The sequence below is a fragment of the Emydura macquarii genome, unplaced genomic scaffold (assembly GCF_026122565.2).
Source record: "Emydura macquarii macquarii isolate MOO-44397 ecotype Brisbane River unplaced genomic scaffold, CSIRO-AGI_Emac_v2 contig_499, whole genome shotgun sequence".
In the NCBI taxonomy this organism is placed as follows: domain Eukaryota; kingdom Metazoa; phylum Chordata; order Testudines; family Chelidae; genus Emydura; species Emydura macquarii.
In genome coordinates this window covers 9,516,883-9,542,365 of record NW_027130636.1, presented here as the reverse complement: position 1 = coordinate 9,542,365, position 25,483 = coordinate 9,516,883, and the positions used below count along the sequence as shown (strand labels likewise).

The window sequence follows — 25,483 nt, the reverse complement described above, 5'->3', positions numbered from 1 at the left end:
GTGGTGCTGTATCTTTACCATAGCGGTGCTCTCTTGTTTTAATATTATGTTGTTGTCTTGCTTGGAATGGAGAGGGCTCTAGGAGTAAATTGAGTCCTGTCTGTGTGTACTGGAGTTGTTACACATGTCCTAATAAATCCTTATTGATCTTGTTGATCTTGAATTGTTGGCAACTATTGTGTGATAACCGTGATTTAAATTCCTTCTCCTGTTCACTGCAGATGCAGCTTGGTGGGCCGAACTGCCACACTATTTGCAGCATCCCAATACATCCTTTGATTTCTATAAATGAGTAACACTGCAGAGTGGTGAAGGGATGTTTGCTATGTCTCTCCTGAATTATTCCTGCTGTCAAGCATTAGCAAGCCCACAAATGGATGGGAAGGAAAGGAGGGGGGAGAAATTAAACAACATTTAAAGTCCTGATGTTAGTTCAATTGAAGAATGACACAGGGACCATCTCTTCTTCCTTTTTTTTTTTTTTAAAAAAAGACAAGCTTTATTACAAATTGTACATCTTCTTTGGATCCTTCGGTATTATTTCAAACTATTTTAAAAGATCAGTGTTCAGAAAATTTAAAAAATGCTGAGTTTGATGCTTCCACTTAACATTTAAAACATTGCTATATAATTAATGAAAATAGCTTGATGGTTTCATTTGGTACAACAACTGAAATTGGTAATAAGTCCCATATGGAAACTAACTACTATCCAGATACAGCCTTTGCAGAACTGTACAGAAATAAAGAAAAGCATTATTTAAATATTGGACCAGATTCTGATCTCATATACATTAGTGTAAATCTGGAGTGATTCCACTGTCTTCACAGTAATCTTTCTAGATTTACACTCGTTTACTGAGATCATAATCTGAGTCCATGTTCTCACAAGGATTTCACAGAATCATAGAATGGAAGGGACCTCAGGAGGTCATCTAGTCCAACCCCCTGCTCAAAGGAGGACTAACTTCAGCTAAATCATCCCAGCCAGGGCTTTGTCAAGCTGCAGCTTAAAAACCTCTAAAGATGGAGATTCAACCACCTCCCTAGGTAACCCATTCCAGTGCTTCACCACCCTCCTATAGATCTTTTTCCTAATATCCAACCTAGACTTCCCCTACTGCAACTTGAGACTGTTGCTCCTTGTTCTGTCATCTACTACCATTGACAACAGCCTACCTCCATCCTCCCTGGAACCCCCTTTCAGGTTGTTAAAGTCTGCTATCAAATCCCCCCCTCATTCTTCTCTTTTGCAGACTAAACAAACCTAGTTCCCTCAGCCTCTCCTCATAAGTCTTGTGCTCCAGCCCCCTCATCATTTTTGTTGCCCTCCGCTGGATTCTCTCCAACTTGTCCACATCCTTTTTTTAATGGGGGACCCAAAACTGGACACAATACTCCAAATGTGGCCTCATCAATGCCAAATAGAGGGGAATAATCACTTCCCGCGTCCTGTTGGCAATGCCCCTCCTAATGCAGCCCAATATGCTATTAGCCTTCTTGACAACCAGGGCACACTGCTGACTCATATCCAGCTTCTTATCCACTGTAACCCCCAGGTCCTTTTCTGCAGAACTGCTGCCTTGCTCATCGGTCACTAGTCTGTAGCTGTGCATGGGATTCTTCTGTCCTAAGTGGAGGACTCTGCACTTGTCCTTGTTGAACCTCATTAGATTTCTTTTGGCCCAATCCTCCAATTTGTCTAGGTCATTCTGTACCCTATCCCTACCTTCCAGGGTGTCTACCACTCCCCCTAGCTTAGTGTCATCTGCCAACTTGCTGAGGGTGTAGTCTACCCCATCCTCCAGATCATTAATGAAGATGTTGAACAAAACTGGCCCCAGGCCCAACCCCTGTTTATTAAAAAACAATAGGAATTCTCATTTTACAGGTACCATGATGTGTATTTTCTCACTAGAACTTTATTCAGTTAAGCCCTGATCCTGCAACTGGATCTGCACAGAGCTCTACTAAAGTCAATAGGTCTCCACATAGGATGCAAGGGTTCCTCAGTAGATCCAGATCCATGGTGGCTAAGCTCTCCCTTGAATCCAACTGGGACACACAAGTTCAACAGAGGGCAGAATTCAACCTAGTGGGGAAAAAGATTTTTGCTGTGCAACAGCACAAGAATGCATATTATGGACAGCAAAACTAGCAACTACTTTCTGCAACTTTCTGATGGAGGATATGTAATGCTTTCTACTGCTGTACAGATTGGAGAAGTTACATCACAGGAATCCTTAATATAAGGGTTGTATTATGGAAGAACTGTCAAGGCACATCAATGTTTAGGCCTAACAATCTCAACAGAATCCTTCTAAAAGTGTCTTGAAAATCAACAGAAGTATCTATGCACAGTAGAGGTTTAATTGCTAACAGTGAATGTTTCTGAAGCCAGGCAAAGTCACTTTCCCATGGGTATAAATGTACTCATCTGTGCCTTGGTTAATGTGCTTCACCAAGTTTTTCTCAAACAGCAGTGGATGGTAAGCACCCATGGTGCAGGCACGGTCGTGGAACCTCTGGTAATAGTGGCAGACGTCTGTCTGTCGTTTGGAAGGGAGGAATTCATAAACATTCACTTCATCACAGAGGGTCATCATGATCACAATGCCTGTCAGGGGTAAAGAAGACACCAGTTAATCAACCTGTGGGTGAAGAGCTAATGAAACAAACCATCTTCTTGCTTAAATGGGAGACAGAGGTTTAGGCGAAATATCCCCTTCTGGCTTCCATGATGGGAAGAGGTGGGGTTTCACAGCAAGAGATGGTCTTCTTAAAGTTCGGCCCACATGGAGAGGGAGAAAAGGCTGTGACTGGAGGGAGCCATTTGCTGAACCCCATTAAAGTCTCCCTAATTGTTGAGCTGCTCACTCATTGACACACAAATTGGTTACACCTCCAGAATACCAGATGCTATGATTGGATGCTGCATCCTGTCAGACACAGCACAGTCTGTCCCATTAAAGCCTCATCAAGAGACTGTGACAGCAATTATAAGACTGGCATTTAAAAAATGCTACTGCTGCTTGATAACTGGGTGAAAACTTGCCGAGTAACCAAGCATGCACTGTATTTCACTTGGCCAAATTGGCCGGTCTCAAAGCTAGGGAAGGGTTTTGTGTTGTGGGGGAGGAATGCAACACCTCACCTAATGGACACACAGGCTGTAAAAATCACAAACCTAGAGAGGCCTCGTTTTGCAGTTCAACTTCACTGAATAGTATGCTACTTTTCAAGCTCAAAGCAATTTCCCTAGATGGAGTAGTGTTGCCCTCATGTGTCTTATGTGAAGGACACAAGCAATTCCAGAATGCAGTTAATAATGATCAGCCAGACTCCGCGGTATGTTCTCTGCAAAGCAGCTGTTAAAGAGGTAACAATTAATCCAGGTTTGCTGGCTGCTTTACATTGCAAAAGCAGTGGAAAGCACCCACGGCATACCAAGGAATCTGGATCAATATTTATTTTCTAGCATCCCATTGAAGTATGCTAAGTTTCATATCTGAATATATTTGTGACATCTGGAAGGATGACTAGGGAATCTACTAATGTTACACAAAAAATTATTTTGAATTTTGTGACTACTTTGTCAAATTGTATTTCCCATTTTAAAAAAAATATTTGATTAGACTTAACTATTTCCACTTACATGGGGCCTTCCGAAGGTTCTCAAAGCATACTGCACAATTTAAGGTTCACATCATCACTGGGATATGCAGTGTTGCTGTAGCTGTGTTGGTCACAGGATATTAGAGAAACAAGGTGGGAGAGGTAAACGGAGATTAATTACTGCAGCTGGAGGCTCTTTGAGATGTGTGGTTCCTATCTGCATTCCACACGTGGGTACGCATCCATGCCATGCGCCTGAGTCCAGAAATTCTTCAAAGTAGTCTCCATTGACCTGCACATGAGCAATAACTCTCCTCATGCTGCCGACTGAGGGTATAAGAAACAGTGTGGGTCAACACCAATCCAGTTCCGATTCTTACCGCTATCTAACCGGATTCAAAGCAGAGGGGATGGAAGGCAGGTAATAGAATACAAATAGGGACCACACATCTCAAAGAACCTCCAGTTACAGTAAGTAATCTCTATTTCTTCTTCTAGTGTTGGTCCCTATTTGTATTCAAACAGCATTCAGACCGGAGAAGGGTGCGAGGAAACTGGCAACAGAGATGTTTGTAGTACTGCCATGCTTATAGCTGCATCCACCATTGCTGCTTGAGTTTTAGAGAGCAGTGTGATGTGAAAGTATGGCTGGAACACCAAGTTGTTGCCCAGCAGATGTCCTGCAGTGGAGCGTCCGATAAGGCTGCTGTGGCAGCAGCTTCTGCATGTGCGAAGTAAGGTGTGATATACCCAGTAGCAGGGAGCTTTGTTATTTTCTAGCATTCCAAGATGCATTCCGAAACCCACTTAGAAACCCTCTGTAAGGACATGGCTTGTCCCGGTGACCTTTCTGCCATAGCACCAAAGAATCTCAGAGATTTTCTAATGGGTTTGGTTCTCTGCAGGTAGAATGCCATGGCATGCCCGACATCCAAGGAGTGAAGTCTCTTCTCCTCAGAAGCAGCATGGCATTTCAGGAACAATACAGATAAATGCATTGACTGATTGATATGGAACTCAGACACAATCTTGGGGAGGAATTTGGGGTGTAACCTATGGGAAACCTTCTCCTTGCGAAGTACTGTATAAGGAGAGTCTGCCATCATGGATCTCAGCTCACTGACCCTTTTGACCAAAGTGATTGCTACTAAGAACGCCAACCTCATGGACAGGTGAGTCCTGGCGCACATCACCAGGACTTCGAAGGGTGGGCCTGGGAATGTTGAGAGTACAAGTTAAGATCCCATTGAGGCGTAGGCTTAATAAACGGTGGGAAGGTCCTGATCAAGCCCTTCATAAATCGAACTGTGGAAAGGTGTGTAGAGATAAAATGTCCTTCCATCGGTGGGAGGGAGGCACTAATCACTGCTAGTTGTACTGACAGTGAACTGAGGGTTAACCCTCAGATCTTTAAGAAGAGGAGATAGTCTAGGATAACTGGAATGTCACAGTATCAAGTGACTGCTGGTGGTGATGTGCCCAAGCTGAAAATTGCTGTCATTTAGCCAAACAGCAGAAGTCTAGTAGAATCCTGTGGGTCAGGATTTCCTGAATAAGGGCAGAGTATGACCATTTTACCTCTGATACCCATACAAACACCAGGCCATGAGGTGGAGTGAGCCCGGGTTGGGGTGACAGGCTTTCCCCCTGTCCTGAGTTAGGAGATCCTGAAATGTATGTTTCCTGATAGGGGGGATGTGGACATCGTTAGGAGTTCTGTGAACCAGAATTGTCTGGGCCAGTAAGGTGCTAGGATGATGATGGTAGCTCTGCCAAGCTGATCTTTCATATAATGTGCGGTAGGAGAGGGATGGACCGAAAGATGTATCTGAGGTTGTCCATCCAGGAGATCATCACCCTGGGAGTCTTGGCCTATGGTTCTCCTGCAGCAATACTCTGCAGCTGTGTGTTTGTCTGGGATGCAAAGAGGTGCCATAGTAGAGTCCCCCATAGTATGAATATGGTGGTTAGGACTATATCATGGATTTCCCATTTGTGGCCTGCAGAGAAGCTTCTGCTTAACCTGTCTGCCAGGGAATTCCAAACACCAAGGAGGCATGTGGCCTATATGGTGGTATGATTTGTGATACACCAGTTCCAAAGTCTGATTGCTTCCAGGCAGAGGGAATCAGATCTCATCCCTCCCTGTTTGTTTATATAGACCACTGTGGTGATATTGTCTGACATTATTTGTACATAGACTGAGCGTATGAGGGGAAGGAAGGCTTTGCACACCAGGTGGACCACTCTCAGCTCCAGTAAGCTTATATGTAGTTTAGCTTCTCGTGCGGTCCAGGTACCCTGAGCAATGTGGCAGTCCAAGTGAGTGCTCCATCCTGTACCGGAGGCATCCATCAAAAGGGCGGCCCTCAGTATGGGAGAGTTGAAGGGAGTCTTCACCATGACTTTGCCGGGTGTGATGGGTGAATGTCCATGTGGAAATATGCATCCTTTAGGTCAATAGCCACAAACTACACTCCTTGAAGAGAGGTTTATACATGCCAGTGTAATCATCCAAAAGCTCAGCTTTCGGACAAAGGCATTGCCAAATATTCAGGATGGGTCTCCACCCTCCATTTTTCTGGGAGTTAGGAAACATGGGGAGTAGAATCCACTCCCTTGGTACTGAGGCGGGACCTCTCTATTGCCCCCTGTTGTAACAGGCATTCCACCTTCTTTTGAGGAATCAATTGGTGTGAGGGGTCCCAGAAGGGAGGTCAGGCAGGTGGTTTGTGAGGACAGAAAGAAAGAAACTATGTGGAGTATCCCTGATGGATAATCTCCAGAACCCAATTGCCTGTGGTGATCTTGATCCAACTGTGGGTGAAGAAAGTAAGATGGCCTCCAAAGATAATGGGAGAAGTAAGTGGCATAGGTGGTGGTATGTGGGTCTAGATATGCACATCAAAAATGGCCTTTAGCCAGTGGCTGGGAGTATGTGAAGTGTGTAACAGTGAAGGGAGCTGAGAAACAGGCCCTCTGAATTCTTTGTCACTTGTGAGAAAGGTTCAGGTAGACACTGGCAGTATGAGGTATGCAAATGGGATAGTCAAGGTTGAAAGGGCTATTTCTGGGGCCTGGTTTGTGAATCCAAATCCAGATCTAAACTCATCTGCCTTTTCTTTAAAAGATAGGACTTGTCAAAGGGGAGGTCTTGGATAATATTTTGGACCTCCCTAAGGAAGCCTAATGACTGGAGCCATGAGTGTCTTCACATGACCAGTCCTGGGGTCAAAGATCTGGATGCTGTATCAACAGCATCTGCCACAGCCTAGAGAGCCTCCAGTCCAGAGAGGACTGGACTTCCATGGGGAGTTTATCTTTAAATTCAGAGAGCCTGGTGTAGGTGTTAATATTGTATTTGGCTAATAAAGTTTGGTAATCAGCTCTATAAAATTGGAGGACTACAGAGGAGAAAACCTTCCTACCCAGGAGGTCCAGTCTCTTTGACCCTTTATCAGCTGGGATAGATTTTTGGTAGTGCAGCCGAGCTCTCTCTATAGTCACTTCTACCACCAATAAATAATTAGGGGCAAGATGGGAAAACAAGAAGTCAAGACCTTTGGCCAGCACAAAAGAGCATCTTTCGCCTCTTTTTGGCATAGGGCCACAGGAGGCTGGTTTGTGCCTGGCCGGTTCTAATATGGCCTCGTTAGTTGGAAGGGCCACCCTGGTCAGTCCCTGTGGTTGTAAAATGTCCAGGAGCCAATTTGAGGGTCTTGGATCTCCTCTAAAGGGATTTGCAGATCATTAGTGACCCTGTGCAACAAGTCCTGATGTTGCCAGGGGTCATCCAGTGGAAAGGGTGATGAAAGAGTGACGGCGGTGTCTGGAGATGACGATGAGGCCACCCGACGGAACGGTTCTAGTTCCTCCTCTTCGTACATGGATGTAACCAGTTGACAAGAGGGGGAGGAGTGATATGACTCCTGAGAGGGGTCCGGGCACCTGTCATAGGGGTCCCAAGGGCCCCAATAAGGAATGATCCATCGGTCATGGTGGCCCCATGGGAATCAATACCAGGTGTCCCTGGGAGGGTTATAACTAGACGGATAATAATGTCTCGACTGTCTGTTAAGGCTCCATGCTTTTGCAGAGATACTGGTACAGCCATCTCCTTCAACTCCTTTGATTCTGTCAGTAACGATGGTACCATCGGTACTGGGGTGCTCCTGTTGGACAGATAGAGATATGACCTCTCTTGAGACAATGGTAGTGATTCTTCCTCCCAGTTAAGGACATTCAAGATGGCAGGGCCCAAAAGGAGTGGAGACTGCAGGTAGGGAAGAAAGATATCCTCCAGTGTTACAGCCCAGAGTCTGAGGAGGTCCTGTGAAAACACCTGAAGGGCCTGATTCGTCTGACACAGCCAGACAGTCTTTGGATAGGTGAGGTGGTACCAATGATGAATCTGGATCTGCACTCGTAACTGGGAGCATCTATCTTTCGCCTTGATACCGCAGTCATCGTCAGAACCAGTGGCTCCCTCTTTTTCCCTGCCTTACCCTCCAGCCTGGGATTCTTTGAGGGAGCCAGTTCCATGCACTCCGTACACAATGTCGCACCCGACTTAGCCCAGCTTGGGAAGGAAATATGTTTCTTCTGGACAGTCTGCTGCAGGGATCTGTCCTAATGCCCATGAGAGTGCCCCTTACGCTAATGGGAAGCCCGGCATGATGAGTCCTTGGGCTTCGATGTTAAGGGCTTTGCTCCAAGACTTGTGCACGGAAGGGCACTGCTGGTCAGCTGAGGCCAATGTACAGAGCGTCTCCTGGGCCCAGCTCAGAACAGGGCCTCCTAGCCTCCTCCATCAGGAACCTTTCCAGTTGGAGCTTTCAGGCCTTTCTAGTCCTGGGCAGGAAGGATTTATAGGTTCTGTATTTTACAGAGATATATCTCTCACCAGACAGTACAGGAGTTGGTGATGCTCATAGATGTTGGAAAGGAATGAGAGCAGGAACCACAGTTCTTGAAATTTGGGACCCTGGACATAGTCCTGGGACTGGAGAGGATTTCCCCTGACTGGTGGGGAGGAAAAGGGGGGCTGTATTCTATTCTATACTAACGATCTAGTAACTAACTAGAATTCCTAAGCTAAGATATCAATTATTTTCAACTACATTGTACAGGTTGTGCAACAGCAAAGGAGGACATGATTCCCACTCAGGCCATGTGGCAATGAGTAGGAACCGGAGAGGTGTCAACCTGCACTGCCTCTTATACCCTCGGTCGAGTGCATGAGGAGAGTTATTGCACATAAGGAGAGTTACTGCACACAAGAAGAAACTCCAGACTCGAGCACATGGCATGCACATGTACTCACCGTGAGGATGCAATGGGTCAGATCACAGCCAGAATGGTTATGAGGGTTGCAACAAGTGGGGTCCGGCCAGCAGGGCCACAGTGGGTCAACTCACAGCCAGTGTGGTGGTCCCTATGGGTATTCCACACGTGAGAACAGTATCTCTTATCTGGACCAATTTCTGTTGGTGAGAGAGACAAGCTTTCAAGCTACACAGAGCTTTTCTGAGGAGGTCACCTGAAGAAGAGCTCTGTGTCAGCTTGTCTCTCTCTCATCTCTGGGAGTCAGATTATACTTGTTTCACAGATGGGGAAACTGAGACATAAAAAGTCAAGAGACTGAGCTATACAGGAGTCCTGCCTTTGCAAGCCTTCTGCTCTAACCAATAATCATTTGCATTCTGTTTGCCTTCTAAAATCAGCTGTCTCCCCTATTACATATGAGGGCTGAACATAAGCCAGTAATGATTTAATAGCTAGGAAGGCAGAAATATGAGTTTGTAGAAAGAAACAAGAAGTCTGATTGGGAGAAATAAAATTAGCTAACTTAAGTTTGTTAAGATCTAGTTCTGCACACACGTGTGTTCCCCTGCAGAACATCTTACATTATGAGTGCCCTCTTGAAAGCAGTAGGGTGGTAACCAAAGCAGAGCAATTTTGTCACCAACAGAGCAAACAAGACGACAACACCACTTTAAGTAGCATTCTTATAGATCGCTCCTTAGCGTTTGGTTCCTTTTCATTTTGTTGCTCATTAAATATGGTTGAGAAAACCCTGCCAGAATAGAATTTCTGTCTGGGAGGAAAATGAACATCTTCACTAATGTTTTGAGAGTAGCACAAAGTGATGAAACAGAAGGGCTTCAGAATGAGGGAAAAGGCTGGCTGAATGACCATTTTTATAGCTATTACTGAGTTCTGACAACTTTCTTCCCTTATCAAATCTTTCTTTCTGAACTCTGCTGATCCCATAATAGGTAATGGTTCATCAATTTGAAAAATAAAATTATTTGTTGACTTCAGTAGAGAGTACATATGTTAAAAGAATGTTAAAAGCATGTTAAAAGAAAAAAGCAATGAAAAGGAAGAGCAATGAAAGCCCTGAAAGCCTTCATTGTGCTTTAGATAACAGATATGAGTTGCTCTTTTCCTATTGGCTAAAAATGCTGGCAAGCAGTAAAAGGTGATACATTGTTGCACCTAATGTTCCAGCCTGCACCTGTGTTTAGTCTGAGTAAAGCTATTTCTGGAGTCAGTACTACACAGAAGAGTTTGAGAGCTGCTGCTAAAAAATGCTGATTTCTAACATAATTAAGCTGGTGTTTTGAGATGGGAAACATTATATTTTACAGAAGTTGAAAGGAAGCTCCAAAGGGCTGCTTTGAATCTGATAAACAGAAAACACTACCATAATCAACTCTTCAATAAACCAAAGAGCCCCATCCAAAATTAATAAAGCCAAGTATTTACTGGACAGTTACATTACCAAGCATTCCAGAAGAAGGGGGATTGGGCTGAATGTCCTCTAACGAGTTCTCCTGCAGGATATCCCAGAGCTCCCACTGCATTTTTGGGTTCAGGATAAAAAAGGGCTGATTAGGATGTCTAGTACGATACTTCTTGTAGTTTTCAAAGAAACGGTAGTCTGGTTTTTTGTACCACTAAAAAACAGAATTAACAAGTCAGATCCTTTTCCCCTCCCTCCAAGGACAAAATCTCTCACAGAACAGTTAACTCAAGGCATCTATTATTGCTCGGCACTGCTGTGGGATCCAGTAACTTATGTTTCAGATAACAGGATGCCGTTCAGTATTGTCCCTGCATTCTAACTCAGAGGGCAAGGTGCTGATGGGCTGAAGCATGATGGAAGAGATATCACACACCAGACAGGTGAGTCCACGGCACCCATAAGGAAACACAAAAGTCTACAATACTCACAGAATAACTTTAAAGATGCTGTGAGAGAAATTTCTTTCTTTACAAGTGGAATGGAATTTCACATGCGTATCACACCAGGCTGTATTGCAGTTCACAAAGCAGTGCAGTCAAATGGCACTTTTCCCTCCTTTCTTGCAGTCTCTATTATTAGACATCCTCATACTGAAGGCTGATGGAGAACCATTTCATCCTTTAGTAGACTGTTATGGATTTCTAATACTTCTAAGTTTCTCACCTCTAATGAACTAAGATCTTCCACACGTCAGTGGTGAGTGTGACCGTGATCCAGTTCATTAAAGTGTATTGCCAACGACTCCATTTTTATTTGCCTTTAGGGTCTGCTCCAAATCTCACTGAAGCGGTGGAAAGAACCACAATGACTTTAATGGGCTTTGGATCAGGTATGTCTGTCTGATATTTAAACTGGAAGATTCAGAAAATTCTTTCTTTTCTACATGAAAGAGAGCAGCTCACTAGCAATAAAATCTGGAAAAGGTCCCATTTCTTCCTCATTCAGTTCCCAAACCCTTTAAGAGTTACCACCCTGCATCCTTTCTCCTTGTAGAATATTCAACTAGTGGCATTGTTCACGAGATCTAGAAAGACATTGAAAGGACAACCTTACATGCAGTGAGTCATTTTTATACCATTCTCAATTGTTATATTCATCTCAGTGAACAAAAGGCCATATTCCAAGGTTGGCACACAAGCATCTTTTGTCACAACATTGCACCAGAAGAGGATAATGTACAGTATGTGCAGTGACCTGTAATTATGTGTATTTGTGAGCTTTCAAATGTATAAGCTTTCCTCCCACTATCTTACTTCAGTAAAAATACTGAAGTAGGGCTCATGTTTCCTTAAAATCTGGAACCATTTAGAGGAGAGGAGATTTTGCTAGGCAATGAATACCAGCCTAGCTCATTACAGGTTCTTAGGCATGATACATACACACCCTTGCTTCTTTGGGGTGTGGGACTAGACAGAGGCTTGGACATTCAGAGCAGTGTCTGTGAGCTAGGAAGCCAGGGAGTAACCTGATAACTAATAAGAGACAGCAGAGCTGAGGATTGATGCAGATATGCATGTCGAAGGATCAGCAACCCTTTACAGATATCATTCTAGTGTGTGTTACAAACAGCACTGTAAGCTACCGAAGTTGAAAGAATTTTAAAAATTGAATTTACTTTTCACTGTTTGAGGTTGCCCACTATCTACATTGTCCTCAACTTTAACAATAAACTAGTCAGTTTCACTGGTTTACGGTTAATTTCCGAATGACTTCACTCAGCTTCAGAATGCATTAGCACAATGCTGTGAAATCGGGTTTAGAAACACTGCAGGGTCTCTTTGTTTAGTCAGACCTGAATCCACTCAAAGTGAAGAATGTATGTAAGTGTTTCTATAACCCTTGGCTTTCTAAAAGTTAAAACGGATTTTGAATGGGAATAAATCTGGTAGGCGGCCTCTGAGCATACTGCCTGAGTTGGGCCCCCTACATGAGATAGGCATTTGCTCGCCTAGCTCCCCTAGTTGGTGGATCACTCTGGGGTTTAGGCGGGAGATGGGTGCCCAGATACTAGAGTGGGGTGGCAGTGTGCATGCTTGGAAGCAGAAACTTACTCGGGAGGGAATTTTTACACTGAAAACTTCGATGTCGAGTTTAGGTGCCTACAAGGTGCAGCAGGAGTTTTGTGGACGGCAGAACGGGAGTTAGGTTTCCAAGTGCCTTTGTGGATCAGGACCTAAGTGACATGCTCGTGGTCATATAGGAAGTCTGTGGCAGAGCAGAGACTTGAAACCGGATCGCCTAGGCTAGCACCCTAAACACTGGAGCAGCCTAACTCACTTTCCCAAGGATGACTTTTAATAACACACTCCAGGGTTTTAGACCCCTGTCCTGTAGAGGGGACAGTGGTTTCACAGTCACATATCTTCTGGCTGCTAGTTACACTGGATTGGCTTTTGAAGTTGTTGCTGTTAATCATTTTGCATGCTTTGCTTGCTGGGGTTTAGTTTGATGTAGAGGGTAATCCTTAGTTTTGTTGTCATGCCACTTGCGTGATCCGTGCTCCCTGGCCCTGGAATATTAGGCTGAAGCTCAGTAAAAATAGTATATTGACAAATATTAACTTATTATTGAAGCTGCCATGTTAACTTATTGTTTTGTATTATGATGTAACTATTGATTTCAATAGAGGTATATCAGAGCAAATCAGGAATGAGGAAATGTGAGAGAAAAGGGGAGAACAACCAAAGGTCTGTACCCGAAGAAGGCCAAATCTAAAGATGGCTGCAGTACCTCAGAAACTGAAATTCTTCTTCAGTGCAAATGTTGAGAGGTCTTTTATTATTTTTAAAATGGAACAAACTCTCCTATTTCTGACTATACTGACTGCACAGTCAAGAAACACATTGCAAAGTGAGAAGAACATGCTTTGATTTTATTTTCTTATCATTTAAAGGAGGGAGGAGGTTCAAAGCTTCTGACTTCTGATTGGTTGAGGAAGGCACAACAGGATATATTCTGCAATACAGTTCTGAAAACACTGCCAACATGGGTCATCTGCCCAATTACTAAGAGAGGGAGAGCTCATTATAACAAAAGGTAACTGTGAAGACTACTAACAGAGCTATTGTGCAGCTACTTTGAAGTCACTACACAAGTAACTCCACTTTATGAATCCAATACCTAAAAAAGAAAATCCAGCTGACATGAGTAAATGGGATTTGCTAGCCTTTTAATAGGGCTTCCTTATCAATTACAAGCCATTCAAATATACCTCATGACAGACTGGTGCTTTCAAAACCAAAATGTCTGCTGTGGTCAGACTGTCCAGCCTAACTTTTGGATTCTTGAGAAAAGGAAGACTATCACTCTACAGCAAGTTTGCGAGTGTTATATACAGCAGTGGTCACCCTGATGGGAGGTCGGCCAATGGTAAACTTACTGTGGCAATAAAAGATAGACAATTCAGGGCCCTTCACACTTGCCTGGAAAAGACACTTTCCATGAAGTGGGAAAAGACTTTTCCCATGAGAAGGGTTATGATTTTGTCACAGAAATGTTTAAGAACTGTCACAACAGAGGTGTGGGAAAAAACCAGGAAGTTACAGAAAAAGGGGGGAGCTGGGGACCTTGGGGGATATAGGGAGTGGAAATGGACTCACCGTGCAGCAGTTGCTCCTGTCCTGTGAGGCCCAGCTCCCCATTCTGGGAACTGCAACCTAGCACACAAGCTCCCAATACCACATGGGGGCATTTCATGGACTTTACTCAAATTCACAGTTTCCCTGACCACTCTGACAAAAATCGCAGCCCTGCGTGTAAGCTGCTCGCATGCTAGGATAGCAAAAGGCACTTGCAAACACATAAACTGCTACATCCGGCATGCCACAGCAACAAACAACAACTTTAAAAGGAATGACCCTAGACATGCAGGCATGTACGGCAAGAAATGAGGTCACAGCTACCCCGTAAAACTCATTTACTACACAGTTCTGAACTTACCTCATGAATTTCTGCATGATATGGTGATGGATCCCAGACAATTAAGATTCCAGTATTGTACAACGTTTCTGTAAGGAACTTCTGCTCTTCAACAGTTACAAGCTTGAAAGAGACAAGGAAAGATGATTTCTAACACAGCAGAATATGTATCAATCTGCAGAAGTTCTGGCAGGAAAGTATCACTAAGCATAGCTGTAGCCATCTGCCACTGGGGGGGAGGATTGGCTGAAATTCAAAAAGTGCTCTGCTGTCTGTAGATTACACTTCCTATAGAAAATGTATTTCCTTGTGAGAGCTAGTGACCATACCCTGTCCTTGTAATTCTCCTGCTCTTCCTGTCTCCAGCTGGTCAGGATATAGTGGAATGTCAACGGAGCAATGGCTGCATATCTATGCATGTCAAATCTCCCTTTCTACCTGGACTTTACACAGAAAGGAGAGGATATGGGCCACAGACAGCGGTGTGGCACATGTGTGGAATTCAGCCACTAAAATTACAGTCACTCAAATTAGTCTGGAGAAGAGTAGTAGCAGTAACTGAGACCTAATTCTACATGGATTTCTCCAACTCTATGGCAATTATAGGCACAATGCCAAAAAGGAAAAACATATGGATAGGGCAACAGGCTGCTCAGATCACATTTCATTTAAAAACAAAAGAAAAAAGCATTCATGGGCCAAGAATCCACAATTCACAGTGATGCTAACTACAAACCCACAAAGTTACACTCAGAATAATGATCCAAATGTCTGTTTCCCCCAAAGAGCCACTGGTGCTAAGTTACAGTGACAAAAATCAGCCAGGTGGCAGCTTTATCCTTTTAATGATCCAACAACTGTTCCAGGGCAGGTGAGAGAGTTCAGCTTGGGGTAGTCCACTTTGGAGCACTGCTTACAGGAGAAACAGAGTCGAATGAGATGAAAGGGGTTTGTCCTTTTATTCATAAAGACAATCCATTCAGACGCTGCTTGTTAACAGCTGCTTAGGAAGAGCGCAGTCACGAAACCCTTACTATGCCAGACACAGCCCCTCCTAAATCCAAGCCGAACGGGAGCTATTTCAGAATGAGCTGATTCATCTTTATAAATATGCTATTCCCCTCCCCCCCAGCCATTGCTAGCATCCAGTCGCTGTTCCAGCTGGCCCTGTTAGCAATACATTACAACCATGTCTGCCTGGTCATTCCAGACCCACACTATTCTATAACTGAAAAAGAATTTGCTTGTGTATGGTCTCAATTTAAAGAGAGAGAGAATTAGGTTTGAGGTGTACTGCATGGCTTCCTCAGCCTACACCATTTAAAATATTTAGGTCACTTTTACAAACATGGCCATAAGTTTGAGAGTGCAGCTTGGCACTCACAATCCTTTGCAGGTGCATATGATAGGATTGGAGTTTTTCATTCCCAGGTTTGTGGGTCTTAAGAACATTTAGAGAAGATGGGATTGCAAGGAGAGGAGGAAAAGTGGCAGAGTAGCAGTGACTGTGGTGTCAGAATGGGGTGAATGCAGGAAGGGGAAGAGGGACACAGCAGGACAGAGGGAGAGGGGATTCTTCCCAGATATTTTATAAAACAAAACGGGTCCCTTTTAGCAGCATCCTGGGCAGAGGAGAGGGTGGGTTGAGAAGCGCATTTCAGGAGAGAGTCCAAGTGTTGGTAGGTGTTAGAGGTGCAAGACTTACAGTGCAGCATTGTGAAGTGAAGATGCTCTCCCACCGGCTTAATAACTCTACCTCCATGAGAGGCAATAGCTATGTCAGCAGGAGAAACTTTCCCGCCGACGCAGTGCTGTCTACAATGGTGAGTAGGTTGGTGTAACTACATTGCTCAGGGATGTGGATTAGTCATACACCTGAGCAATTTAGTTACATCAGAGTAATTTTGTAGTGTAGACCAGGGCTTAGAGGGGGGAAGCAGAGTTGTTCAGAAAAGAAGGGAAGAGAATGGAAATATGTGAATCCAGGAGTCACAGGCCTCTCTCTAGATAGAATCATCCAGCAGCATGAAAGCAGAGAGATGTAGCAAATGTTTGAGAGGACCATTTAAATGCCAGAATTGCCAGGCTGTTGCCATCTTTCCTGCCCCCATTTTTAAGCAGAGCAGGAACAACTGGAGGCAAAGACACAGGCAACCAAGTTCTACTGCAGCTGTCACTGCCCCCTACGTCTGCAACCAATCTCTTAACTCCCTGCAACCTCATTCACACCCTGCTATTGTTTGTGCTGCCAGCCCTTAATTTGTTGACTCAGTCCTCATTTAATCAATGTACCTAACTGATCTTCCCATTTATTGCCTGTAGTGCCTATCTGTTCTGCTTTACCAATTGACTGATTCTTTCCACTCGACCCACTGTCATTTAATTGCTACCACACTTGTCTTGCCCAGCTGTTTTGCTCCTAACTGTGTGAGGCATTGATTATTGCCTATTTGTTCTGCTCCAATTTAGCTGATTTAATTGTTTCCTGATTGCCTGGCTAATTCATCATTGCTAGTACATTTATCATTTACATAATCTCTTTTGGATTAATTAACTCATTTGATTATAACCTTTGATACCACATTTGCTGACCTGTACCCTAAGAATGGTGTCCCTTTTCCCACCCCAGCCTCCTACCTCATTCCTTTGCTGTGTCACTGTCCCCTTTCTATTTCCCCATCATCCATCTCTCTTCCTTTTAACACTAATTATTCCAGAATAAATATGTCCACATGGGGAGTTGTATTGGTAGAACAGTTGCATAATCATATGGGTAAATTTTTCCATGTAGAACAAGTCCAAAAATCACATAAGCAGGACAAATGTTTTCATTGGCACCATTTACATATCATAGCTAGGCTGGCACTGGATATGTGGCCCCAGGAGATAGTTTCCAAAGTGGAGAACATACTATTGACCCAGTAACACAAATACACACAGACAAGTAAGGATATAAATAGCAAAGCGGGGAGCCTCCAGATTGCTGAATGTGTCTGCTGCGGGAAGATCAGTTAACAAAGGACAAAGTCCAATTTTTAATTTATGTTGCATCTGCTAAACAGGAAGCAGAGACCACTGGGAAGCAGCAGGAGGCAAGATAACAGAAATCATGCGAGAGAAAAATTCTGATGAGGAAGATAGTTAAAATTTATGAGCAACAAAAATTCATATAAAGGAAGAGATTAGAGAATTTGGTTGCAATTTCCAAGAGAGTGCAGGGGATTTAGCCATGAACTTTGATCAAATAAGCGTGGCTAAACCCTCTGCACATCTTTGAAAGATTCAACCCTTATTCCAAAGCAACAGCCAGGAAGACTCATCTGAGAGCAGATGATTGAATTTCAGTCCTGTAGAGCATGGCGATAGAATGAAGAGGTGAGCAGATAGTGACCAGGCGGGTTCTGGAGGATGAAGCTCTGTTTTTCTCCCTACTTGGGGTGGTTTCAGCCTGTGCCTCCTTTCATTCCTTTCCTTTATCAAGCCCTTCTTGATAAATCCATTTAAGGAGGGATGGCTTCATAACACTTACTGGAAGGATGGTTAGGGTGCTCTGACGACTGCTTATTTCTCAACTTTCTCACTGTTTCCTTGTGCTCCCCTTGTCTGCCAGTTGTAACTATTTTTTGTCTCTTGTCAAATTTATTAATAGCAACTTAGCCATAAGCCAATGCACCAAAACCAAAATATATTACAATAAAACTTAGAACGAAATCCTGGATTTTAAAATATTAAAATACATATAAATACACATTAAAAATAATATAAACCAATTAAGCCATATATAATCACCATTCCGTTTGTCTTTTCCTAGTTTTATCTGTTGGCCATGCAAATAGGGAAACCCCTAAGATCACAGATACATTTTTAGTTCCTAATAAATATTTTGTTTTCTAAGAGGTCACAGAAAAAGGCACCCAGGACAAAACCATGGAAAGCCATTTTGACCTCAAGGGACAATACAAATTACACTATAATAAATGAAAGCATATGTCTTCCACATATCCAGAGCCATATGCACAGAGGTGGTTACATTTCTCAGTGCCAGTATATCGGTCTACTAAGTAAGCTGTCTGCATAGATTGAAAACTGGGAGCTGTTAAGGCCTCTTCTTAACTTGTTATTGGACAAACTGTCTAGATATTTGGCATGCTCATGAGTCTTTTTAACAAGGGGGAACCAAGCTGATACATTTGTCATGGAAACAAATGCCTTGTTTAGTTGCTTATTAGTATCCTCTAATCTCAACTTGATTAGGGATTTCACATATTTAAATTTAAATCTAATCATTTTGAATTCTGAGAAGCCTAGAGAATGCAAAAAACGTTGACTATATTCTCACCAAGGAAATACACATGACAAAGCCCGACTGAGCTGCTCCTCTAAGCACAGCATTGGCCAACATTGTGGGTACATACAATGAATGCCAAACCAAAAATGGATATTACGGTGCTTCACTTTGGAAGAGAACAGAATTCATGCCTGTCTCGTCTCTTAAGAAGAGCAGCTGGGGTATTATTTGGGAGACCAAGAAGCATCCTGAGGAATCGGTTTTGAAACACTTCCAGCCCCATTTGAGCATTCCACCCCCATAATTCTACACTATACAAAATCTGAGCGCGTGCCTTAGCCTCAAACACTCTTTGGGCTGGTTCAATTCAATTGTCCCCATGAATTCAGGTGAAATGTAACACAGCTTGCATTGAATTTGAGGCTCTCTCTTTTGTCACCTCAATATGTTTATCCCACAACCCATTTTGTGAGAACCAGACATCCAGGGAGGAGTAAGAATTAACTTGTTCAATATATATAGGATGACCAGATGTTCCGATTTTATAAGGATAGTCTTGATATTCAGGGCTAGATGGAACATCCCCCACTCCCTTTCCCGATTTTTCACACTTGCTAGCTGGTCACTCTATAAACATATTGCCCATCAAGTCTCCATTTATGCAACCTCCATCTTTGACTAAAAACAATTACTTTAGTATTGGAATAATTTATCAAAAGACCCTCCCATTGATAATATAAACCAAACCAAAACATGCTTTGCATTAGGCCCCATAACCTTGGAACAAATGTGTCAGTAAACACCTCAGATTAAATCCTCTCTGGTTCTTTATGTACAAAATGATGTGTGAAACACCAGGTACCTCACTCCTTGCTCATCACTCATCTCCACGATGGCTCGAGGGAGTCTCTCATTAAGATGCTGGGGAGCTCAAACCCATCTTACCTACATCCCTTGGGGCAGGCCAATGCTATCGCAATCTCCTCTACAAGGCATTCACGATCATTTATATATCTCTGATCGATTGATATCCACGTGGTCCGCCAGCTCCCTCAACAAAGACAATGATTATATTTTTAAGTCAGCATATAAACAAACCCATCCATCCTTGGGAAGGAGGTGACTTTGCTTTCTTTCTGAACTTAATATGGCTTACGGGAAACTCTGCCAGCAGACCTTTTCTTTTCAGGTGGAACAATTCACTCTCATTACCCCCCATCCCCACTCGATAATAGGAAAACCATAATCCCCTCTGACTTCTTCATTTCAAGGGAATCCTCAACAGAGGTGGCCTTTTCCTCCTTCTGTATATCAAGGACTTGCGTGACTTTGTCAGCTAATGGGGTCCGTTTCTCATTAAATCTGCCTGTCATCCAACTGAGGCAGAAGAGAGGAGGCATGGACACACTTGAAGGAAGAAACATCTGTCTTGAACATTTTGGAGTTTTCAGCCTTTTTGCAGGGTTTTCTGGGCTTGGCAAGTTTAGAGAGGGCAAGTGCTTCAAAGTACATGATGCTTAGGCGCTACTTTGCATTCTCCAGTATGAGGGGATTCCACCCATCTCACAGGAGCTCAGCAGGCCAAGCAGGAAGAAGGGCTGCAGGAGAAAGGCCTGAGAAATAAGATGTAGAAAGCAGAAAGTCTCAGTGGCTTAGCACACAAAGGAGCGGGAGGCAGGGAGTTGAGGTCACACCTGTTTCTCAATGCAGATGTAAAGAGCTGCATCTCATGAGATAATAAGTAAGATATATCCAGTGACCAATGCTCTATATGGGTGAATGCACCATGAATAAGAAGCTGTATTTGAAATACAGCATGAAGTAACACAGCACAGGTATTAAAAACCTATTGTGGGGGCAGATTGTCCTGCATCTGCCTAATGTGGGATTCTTAAACCTTTCACTAAAGCCTTTGGTGCTGGTCCCAGTCAGACAAGATACTGAGCTAGACGGACCTTGGGTCTGATCCAATTCCTATGGGACATTTTAGATAGAGTAGTATCATTCTATAAAAGCTAATTAAAGCATGTCTGAGAATGACTGAGTCTAGCAAAAGAATAAATATTAGGAGGATATGATTTGTGAATTCTGCTTATTGAATTCATTTGCAGGCTCCACCTGTTCTCTCCCTCCTGAGATAAATGATAGCCCGAGGTACTGCTACATACAGATCCCAAGAGTATAAGGTAAAGATCTCATGTTCATAGCCAGAGATGTGGCTCTATTCTTCTATAAATACCATAAGAAAAGCTGCCACTCACCACTGATCACTCTGCTGTTGGTGCTATTCCTACCTCTATCTTTGCAGAGAAGGAGAGACCACAATAAGAGCGCTGAAATGGGCCCTCAGTCACGTAGTCAAGACACTTTCACTCTCTGTTGTGTAGCACTTATGCCAGGCAGACTTACCTGGGAGTTAACAAGGCGGACTGTCGTCTTTTCCCCTACATCTTGCTGGAATTCTGTGGTAGGAGCCCCATTAAATCTCAAAACTGCATCATGGGTGTCTGAAAGCAGCAGAGAGGGAAGAGTTATTAAAAGTTAATCAATGGCTATTATGGGTGAGTGGGGAAAAACATCTAAGACAGGTAAATTAAAAATATAGCAGGTATATAATCAATGCAGAATTTTCCTCATAATAATTGTTTGTTATTGATACAGAGCTGGATTCGTCAAAAGTACTAAAAGGTCCAAACTTTTTGTGCTGGCATTTAAATGATTACTATGTGTGGTTTTCTCCGTCTCCTAATTTGGTTTAAATAAAACTAACACTCCACTTGTCTGTATTTTATTATGAAAACTCAGCACCTGTGTAGATAGCACAAGCTGCCATCCAAGAAACCTGCTGAATATAGGTCCCCAAAAGATGATTGGGCAAATAATTCTCCTTGTGATTTGTTACAAATAAGTGACAGGGACATAATGAAGAAGAATGTCCTTTATTTCTCTGGGCCTAAAAAACCTGATGTTCGATAGCCTGTAGACTGAGCCTAGTGGCCAGGGTGGAAAATAGCTATACTATCTCATAGCTCAACATCATGCCTCTTGCACTTTAAAGGAATAAAACAACTGTGTAATGTTTATAAGTACTTTGTCAAATGTAATTTACCATACTCTTGGTCGTGCTATATTTTCCCTTCCTGGTTTCATTCTCTTTTTTCTTTCCTATAAGGGATCACAAAATAGCTTTTCCTGAGTTTTGTTTCTGTGTCTTCCTCCATATTCTCTCCTCTCTATTATTATGTATTTGAATTGCAGTAGCGCTTAAGAGCTGGGCTAGGCCAGAGATTCTGCTGTTACAGAGAAAGCAGGTGTTGAATAAAAACAAATAATAATACCACCAACCTCTTATATAGCACTTTTCATCAGTAGATCTAAAAGCACTGTAAAAAGGGAAACAGACACAGAGAGGCCAAGTGACATGCCCAAAGTCACCCAGCAGGCCAATGGTAGAGCCAGGAATAGAACGCAGGTCTCCTGAGTGACAATCCAGTGCTCTACCCACTAGGCAACATAGCCTCCTCCCTACAGAGCCAAAGGGCTTGTCTACATGGGGAAGTTTTATCAGTTACACTGGTATAATTCTATCAGTATAGCTAAACTGATACAGTGATACCACTATAAATACCCCGTGTGGACACTCATTCCCATTTTAAGAGTAGCTTTTTCCCCCCACCAATTTAGCTTAAACCCCTTTCAAAGTGACATAAATTAAATCAAAGAAAGGCACTCAAATGGCAGATCCTGAAAGCTGCTAAATGCCCTCAACTCACTGTCCTCAGCATTTTACATATAATGATATCTACCAGCTGCCCATCTGGCACTAAGCATGGTACAAGCATAAAGGCAGATCAGTAAGTCTTCACAAAACCTCAGTTTGGGTATGTCTATGCAACAATCAAAGGTGTGGCTGGCTGCAACACATGCTGACATTCCTGTGCTGGCATTAATCTAGCTGGCATGGCTAAAAATAGCAGTGAAAACCCAATGGCCCAGGCTTCAGCATAGGCTATTCAAGCATGCTGGGGACCCTGAGTATGTATTCACATTACTATCCCATACCACCATGTCTTCATTGCTATTTCTAGATAGGCCAGCTAGCCAAAAGCCTGCGATGCAGTCACACCTCTGAGTGCAGTGTAGACATACCGTTAGTCATTTCTTCAGATTGGCTTTGTTTTGAAAACCAGTGGTTGCAGATTGCTCACTTATGGTTCCCTTTTCTCCTTTAGTGCCAAATCATAACGTGAAAAAGGATCGCATGTTTACAAGCTGTCTTCCTCAATTCCGTTTACTTTAATGGCTCATTTCACTTCTCCACCTCCTCACCACACAAATAGGTATTATATTGACCAAACAGCAAATTTCCCTTGGGAACATAAACAGCAGAAAACAACAGTTCAGCAGTCAATCCTATCCAGCAAAGCATATGAGCATGTGTTTAAGCCCCACTCGTAGTCATGTACTTTGCTGAAATGGGGCCTTAAACCTAAATTTGAGATATTTCCCTCCCAGTCTAAATTTGTCATTAGAGATCTGTTAGAATAAGATCCTATGTGAAAAGGTTCAAATAGGGGAATTATAGTATTTTTGGGCTGATGTACAGGGCTTCTCTCAGCACCATACAAGAATTAGTGAGAGCCCCCATTTCCTATATGTAGGACCCAATCTAAAAACCCCCACTGTGAAATCTGCTGAAATACAGAAATCTGTGTGCTTCATTATTTGACACTTTGCAAAAGGAGAAGGGCTGGGTTCAGAAGCAGAATGTTTAATCTTGTGATTCAGAATAATATTAAAAATCTTGACCGGGGTTATCAGCAGAGAGTTAATGATGCATGCCTGGAGTATATTAAACGATGGCCTTTGCAGAATTCATCTGTTGTGACATGGAACAACTTGGCATTTCAGTTTAGGAGACAAGCTGACAGACTGATCGGATGAACAATGCAATTGCTTTTTGAGTCTGTTGTGCTTTTTGGCTGATTAGCAATCAGAACACAGTCCACTCTACCTTAACGCTTGGCCCTTCAGATCCTGAATCCAGACAATATTGGTTCTGGAATTTAATTTACATGCAATAAGCTAACAAAATAACACTTTCAGATCCTGACAGGAAAGAGCTATCTAAGAGCAAAAGCTTTACCAACAATCATAAACTAAGCCTACCAACAGCCCTATGATGTATTGCAGGTATATTATCCTCATGGTCAACCTGGGAAACTGAGGCACTGAGATTGGGATCAGAATTTGCAAAAGTGGCTACTGATTTTGGAAGTTGGAGGGTGCCATAATTGAAAACTATGTAAGGCACCAAAAATCAGCATGCTTTTGAAAATGTTGAGTAAATGATTTGTTCATGGTCACACAGAAAGAGTGTGGCAGAAACAGAAATCAGCTCTCAAACTCAAGTTAGGCTAATGATAATCTTGGGGATAGTGGTAAGGTGACTAATGGGAATGAGGATATCGAGGTAGAAATTACCACATCCAAGGTAGAAGCTAGATTCAAATAGCTTAATGGGACTAAATGGGGGGCTGGGGAGAGAGAGGTGCGATAATCTCCATCCAAGAATATTAAAGGAGCTAGCACATGAAACTGCAAGACCATTAGCAAGGATTTTTAATGAATCTGTAAACTCAGGGGCTGTACCGTATGACTGGAGAATTGCTAAGTTTCTATTTTTAAGAAAGGGGAATTAAGTGATCCAGGTAACTACAGGCCTGTTAGTTTGACCCCAGTACTATGGAAGGTCTTGGAAAAAATTTTGAAAGAGAAAGTAGTTAAGGACATCGAGGTTAATGATAATTGGGATAAAATACAACATGGCTTTACAAAAGGATGATTGTGCCAGACCACCTGATCCCCTTTCTTGAGACGATAACAGATTTTTTAGACAAAGGGAATGCAGTGGATCTAATGTACCTAGATTTCAGTAAGGCATTTGATATGGTTCCACATAGGGAATTATTAAATTGGAAAAGATGGGGATTAATATGAAAATTGGAAGGTGGATAAGGAACTGGTTAAAGGGGAGACTACAAAGGGTCATACTGAAAGATGAACTGTCAGGCTGGAGGGAGGTTACAAGTGGAGTTCCTCAAGGATCGGTCATGGGACCAATCTAATTTAACCTTTTTATTACTGACCTTGGCACAAAAAGTGGGAATGTGCTAATAAAGTTTGCAGATGACACAAAGTTGGGAGGTATTGCCAATTCAGAGAAGAATCAGGATATCATACAGGAAGATCTGGATGACCTTGTAAACTGGAGTAATAGAAATAGGATGAAATTTAATATTGGAAAGTGCAAGGTCATGCATTTAGGGACTTATAACAAGAATTTTTGCTATAAGCTAGGAATGCATCAGTTGGAAGTGACAAAGGAGAAGAAGGACCTGGGCATACTGGTTGATCACAGGATAACTATGAGCCACCAATATGATGTGGCTGTGAAAAAAGCTAATGTGGTCCTTGGATGCATCAGACGAGGTATTTCCAGTAGAGATAGGGAGGTGTTAGTACCGTTATACAAGGCGCTGGTGAGTCCTCATCTGGAATACTGTGTGCAGTTCTGGTCCCCCATGTTTAAGAAAGATGAATTCAAACTGGAACAGGTGCAGAGAAGGGCTACTAGGATGATCTGCAGAGTAGAAAATCTGCCTTATGAGAGGAGACTCAAAGAGCATGGCTTGTTTAGCCTAACCAAAAGAAGGTTGAGGGGAGATATGATTGATCTCTATAAATACACCAAAGGGATAAATACCAGGGAGAGAGAGGAATTATTGAATTTAGCACCAATGTGGGCACAAGAACTAATGGATATAAACTGGCCATCAGGAAGTTCATACT

At 42.9% G+C, this 25,483-nt stretch overlaps 1 protein-coding gene across 5 annotated transcripts in view; it reads right to left on the bottom strand.

The window, feature by feature from the left end:
* Positions 1-1,838: 1,838 nt before the first annotated feature.
* The window catches only part of ST6GAL1 (ST6 beta-galactoside alpha-2,6-sialyltransferase 1), a 94,984-nt gene continuing 71,339 nt past the window's right edge, over positions 1,839-25,483 (bottom strand). For 3 of the 5 annotated variants that reach the window (XM_067538907.1, XM_067538905.1, XM_067538906.1), the window contains exons 4-7: positions 21,041-21,138; positions 14,365-14,466; positions 10,402-10,576; positions 1,839-2,616 (exon numbers count right to left, since the gene is read on the bottom strand). In XM_067538907.1, coding sequence (XP_067395008.1) covers positions 2,375-2,616; positions 10,402-10,576; positions 14,365-14,466; positions 21,041-21,138 — 617 coding nt within the window. In that variant the 3' untranslated portion in view covers positions 1,839-2,374. Of the gene's footprint in view, positions 2,617-10,396; positions 10,577-14,364; positions 14,467-21,040; positions 21,139-25,483 lie in introns of all 5 variants that reach the window. The other 2 variants (XM_067538908.1, XM_067538910.1) reach the window with 2 other exon arrangements.